General features: G+C 61.2%; 2 protein-coding genes across 2 annotated transcripts in view; one reads left to right on the top strand and one right to left on the bottom strand.

The window, feature by feature from the left end:
- LOC125618966 (translation initiation factor IF-2-like) overlaps positions 1–425 on the top strand; it is a 14,447-nt gene extending 14,022 nt beyond the window's left edge. Inside the window, exon 6 of the mRNA XM_048810840.1 lies at positions 231–425. Coding sequence (XP_048666797.1) covers positions 231–425 — 195 coding nt within the window. The remainder of the gene's footprint in view (positions 1–230) is intronic.
- Positions 426–1,412: 987 nt separating this feature from the next.
- The window catches only part of LOC107157436 (PDZ domain-containing protein GIPC3-like), a 9,655-nt gene continuing 6,322 nt past the window's right edge, over positions 1,413–4,745 (bottom strand). Inside the window, 6 exon segments of the mRNA XM_015503818.1 lie at positions 1,413–1,811; positions 1,932–2,013; positions 2,210–2,322; positions 3,397–3,577; positions 3,713–3,898; positions 4,496–4,742. Coding sequence (XP_015359304.1) covers positions 1,660–1,811; positions 1,932–2,013; positions 2,210–2,322; positions 3,397–3,577; positions 3,713–3,898; positions 4,496–4,742 — 961 coding nt within the window. The 3' untranslated portion in view covers positions 1,413–1,659.

Below are 4,745 nucleotides of genomic sequence, written 5' to 3'. Positions count from 1 at the left end.
CCAGGGCTGCACTGGACTGGGTCGCAGCAGGACTAGACTGGACTCCGGCACTTAGCTGGGTTCTAGAACTCAGCTGGGTCCCAGCTGCTGCCTGCATTTCAGAGCCGGCTGGGTTTTTAGAACCGGGCTGTGCTCCAGAACTGAGCTGAGTTCTGGAGCTGGGTTGAGCTCTGGAGCTGGGCCAGGCTGTGTGGTCTGTCTGGGTCCCAGAGCTGGACCGTGCTCTGCAGGGAGACTGGGGCTCGGCACATTGCCGCGTTCCAGAGCTGGGCTCAGGGGCAGGGGGCGTGCCGGTGCTGGTCTGGATTCTGGAGACGGGCCTCGTTGTAGCTGTAGGCTGGGTTCTAGAGCTGAGCCCAGTCTCAGAGCTGGACTTGGACTCAGGACGGGGGCAGGTAGTTGGAAGCAAATGGGTTTTAGAGTAGAGTTGAGGTTTGGTTCTGGATTGAGCAACAGCATGGGGCCAGCTTTCTGGGCTGGCCTGAGTTCTTGGATGGGGTTTTGTCTGAGAGCTGACCTTTAATCCTGAGCTGGTTTGAATTCCATGGCTGGGCTTATTCTGGAGTCTCACCTGGGGTCCAAAACTAAGTGGTGCTCCCAGGCTGGCCTGAGTGTCCAGGTAGGGCCGGGCCATGCAGGTGTCTTGAGTCATAGAGACAGGTGGAGTTTTATGGCCAGACTTAGTATGAGAGCTGGACTGGGTTCCAGAACTGCGATTAATCTCCAAACTGAGCAGAATCTTAAAATCTGTCTGGGTTCCAGAACTTGGTCTGCTGTCAGGGCTTGGCTGAATTCTAGAGCTGGCCTCAATCGCAGAAATGGCCTGAATTCTAGAAGAGGACTTGGTCTTGGAAATGAGCTGAGTTCTAAAGACAGGCTTGGTCTCAGAGCTGGCCTGAGTTCTAGAACAGGGCTTTGTCTCAGAGCTGAGCTGGGTTCCAGAGTGGAGTATGGTCTCGGTGCTGGTCTGAGCTCTAGAAGAGGATTTTGTTTCAGAGCTGAGCTGGGTTCTGGAGCTAGACTTGGTCTCAGAACTGTCCTGATGTCTAGAGCAAGATTTGGTGTCAGAGCTGAGCTGGGTTGAAGAGTCAGGCTTGGTCTCTGAGCTGGCCTGAGTTATAGAACGGGGCTTGATCTCAGAGCTGAGCTGGATTAAAGAGTCAGGCTTGGTCTCAGAGCTGAGTTTGGTCTCCGAGCCTGGCTGGTATCTAGAGGTGGATTCTAGCTCAGAGCTGGCCTGTGTTCTAGAGCAAGACTTAGTGTCAGAGCTGAGCTGGGTTCTGGAGTCAGGCTTAGTCTCAGTGCTGCTCTGAGTCCTAGAACAGGACTTGATCTCAGAGCTGAGCTGGGTTCTGGAGCCAGGCTTGGTCTCAGAGCTGCATTTGGTCTCTGAGCCTGGCTGGTATCTAGAGGTGGGTTCTAGCTCAGAGCTGGCCTGGGTTTTGGAGCACAGTTTGGCTTCAGAGCTGGGCTGCATTCTAATGAAAGGCTGGGTTGTGGAGCCGGGTTGGGACTCTGAAGTGGATTGGGTTCTAGAGATGAACCTGGCTTCTGAGCTCCACTGGGTTCTGGAGCAGGGCTGGCCTTTGGGCACCGGCTGGGATGGCGGGGGCAGTGGGCTGGGCTGCGGGCTGGGGCTGCACTCGGCCCCGGGGCAGACTAGCCACAGGCCTCCCTGGCCTCTCCGATGGCGGCCCACACCTCCACCACAAACTCGTCCGGGAAGGCGAACTCGCCCAAGACGGAGTCTAAACAGCGCGCAAACTCCCGGACACTGCCCGTCTTCTTGGATGTCTCCACCATGGTGCATGCTGCGGGCCATACGGGAGGGATGTGGTGAGGCTGCTCCTGGCCTCGGCTGCCCAGGGCCCTTGCCTCCTCCCGGGGACTTTCCTCCCTCCAGGGACCCCCAGCTTACCCGGGCCCCTTACCCAGCTCTGGGTCCCGAATGCCCATGTAACTCTCCAGCAGGTCGTCCACCTTCTGGGACGCCTCCTCCTCAAACTCGCTGGGCTGGGGCACAGGGGAGGAGGCCGAGGGTGAGAAGTGCCACCCAGCCACCCGCCCCGGGGAGGAGCAGGTGGGTCACCCAGCATCAGTGCTCTGGCGCCACCCGATGGCCCCGCCCCCTCCCAGGACCTGCCTCATGGGAGGGGAACGGAGGCTCCGGGGGAGCCTGGCGCCCGGCCCTGGAGGACACCCCACTCACTGCCTCCTCCACTGTGGCAGCACCCCCAGAGCGGAGCCGCAGGGTCTCCCTCCCACTGGCCACTCGTGCTTCCATAGGACATTTGCTGCCCCTGCTCCTCTGGCCGATCATATCTGGAGGGAACAGAGTGGGGACAGGCGTGTTCTGGATGTGGAGAACCCCGGGAAGCCACCAGCTGAGCTTTCTAGAACCTTCTTGCCCTTCACCTTCAGAGACCATTCAGGTTCCACTCTTCCTAAGACACGAAGCCACGAGTCCAGAGCGAGCCACACAGCAGCCAGGGGGAAACCGACAAGTCCATCCTGCCCTGGACACTTCCCCAAACCTGCCTCTTCAAAGGACTTGCCCCTTCGGTGGCTGGAGGGTCGGGGTCCTCCCTGGAGAAGTGGCTCTTCCTTTTAGACAGATCTAAGCTCCCCGCTCCTGTCTCCTGGGCCTCCTCCACCATGTGCCAGGCACCGTTGGAGTCTGTCACCCTAGAATGGTGCCACCCAAAGGGCCGCCCACGATGGGCCAAGGAGGGCAGCCCATGTTGATCCACAGGAGGAAGTGGCCGTGATGGTGCACGTTCTAGAACAGAGGCCCCAGCAGGGTGGACCCGTCCCCAGGCACCCTGGGCCATGTCTGACATCTGTGGCTGCCGTGTGCTCCTGGCCGGAATGGATGGAAGCCAGCGATGCTGCTCAGCACCCTGCAGTGCCCAGGACACCCCTCCAGAGAAGGGTCCAGCCCCGGTGTCCACAGTGCCGAGGCCGAGAGCCACCGTCTGGAGCAAGCTTCTGCCTCTCCCAGGGGCCAGTCTCAGATTCCCTGTTGAAAGCACCTTCCTAGAACACTCCAGGGTGTCACGGGGCCACCTCACAAGCTCTCAGCCGGCCAAACAGTTGACTTATCTGACCCCTCTGCCCGAGCTTTCCCCTGTCCTCCCCCACAACTGACCCTCTGGTGGTCTAGAAAGTCCCTGCCCGTTCTGGATACAGTGCCAGGAGCCTGCCATGCACAAGAGGCATCTAGAAATGTCCTCTGTGTGTGTGATGCTGGGGGTGGAGCCCAGGGCCCCACGTCCAGGCAGGCACTTTGCCCCTGAGCCCGGCCCTCCACACCGTCCACCCTGCCCCTTCCCGTCCTCCACTGTCCCAAGTGCCCACTTTCTGGTCGCTCCCCCCGCCAGCCCAGGTGGCTCTCACCGAAGGCTCTCTTGGGCTGCACCAGGCGCAGGGTGAAGGGTTGGGACTTGGGCAGCTCCCGGAGCATCTTGGCCACCTCGTAGTGGCGGCAGCCGACGATGGAGTGGTCATTGATGGCCTCGATGCTGTCGCCCACACACACTGCCTCGATGCGGTTGATGATGCTGCCCTCCTTGATCCTCTGTGGGCACCCAGAGCTGCTCTCAGGCAACCCGGCCACCTCCCTTGGGTCCCCAGAGCCTACGTAGATCCAGAGAGGCAGTCACTCAAGTCAGATCCCCAAACACCCAGGAAGTGACCGGCCCACCCTAGGCACCTTGATGAAGGCATAGCCAGCCCCATTGTCTGTGATGGTCAGTCCCAGGGCATCTTCTGTTTTGGTGACCTCTACCTCCTTGGTCTCGCCGCGCACATGGGCAAAGATGAAGTCCTCCAGCCCTATCTGTCCACCCAGAAGCTTCTGCATGTCTACCTTGTGGCTGTTGAGGGTGCAGAATAAGATCTGTGGGAGGGGGGGGGGCGAGTTCGCCTCAGCCCTCGACTCTGCACCACGAGGAAACCGAGGTCCAAAGCCAGCCCGCGGGGATAGGCCGGGATTGGGACCTCAGAATGGGGATGTGGGAGAGAAGGAAGCTGCGGACACAAGGGGTCCCTCTCCGCCACCTCCCGAACCCCGACTTCCATGTTAAACCCCGGAGGAGGGTTTTTTTTTTTTTTTTTTTTTTTTTCAGAAAAATGGAATTTCCTGGCGCCCCCTTTGGGCTGCACAGTGCAAGGACCGGACGGACCCCAGGCACCGGCGCCCAGGAACTCGGGGAGCTCTTCCCGGAGGCAGGGATCCATCCTAGCTGGGTCCACGGAGTGGGCGCTCCTGACCCAAGACCTGCTAATCTTCTGCGCAGGGCACCTCCGGATCCAGAGGAGCATTCCTGAGATCTGGCGAACAGACCTCCGCAAGCTCCCCGCATCCGGGCGTCCTGGGACCCGAGGTTTCCTAGGAATCTGGGATCCGCGGGCTCCCGTCTAGGGCCCAGGCTCTGTCCCTATCCCCGCTCCGCCCGGCACCTCGGGCGCGGGAATCGGGGTGGGGGGCACTCACCTCGGTGGGCGCGATTCCGAAGGCCTCTGCGATCTTGGCGTAGAGCTCGCGGACGTTGGTGAAGCCCTCGATCTTGCCGGTGGGGCTGCCGTGCGCCAGCTGCGTGCGGAAGACGAGGCGCGGGCGCACGCGGGGCGCGGCTGGGGTCTCCGCCGGGGAGGGCGGGGGCACGGGGGCGCGCGGGGTCTCAGCCCCCGGGGCCTCGCGGCAGCGAGCGCGTCGTCCATGGCCTCGGAGGGCAGGCTGCCTC

Source organism: Marmota marmota, unplaced genomic scaffold, assembly GCF_001458135.2.
Source record: "Marmota marmota marmota unplaced genomic scaffold, marMar, whole genome shotgun sequence".
Taxonomy (NCBI): Eukaryota; Metazoa; Chordata; class Mammalia; order Rodentia; family Sciuridae; genus Marmota; species Marmota marmota.
Note: the sequence above shows the minus strand (reverse complement) of the source record. Positions and strands in the feature narration are given on the sequence as shown.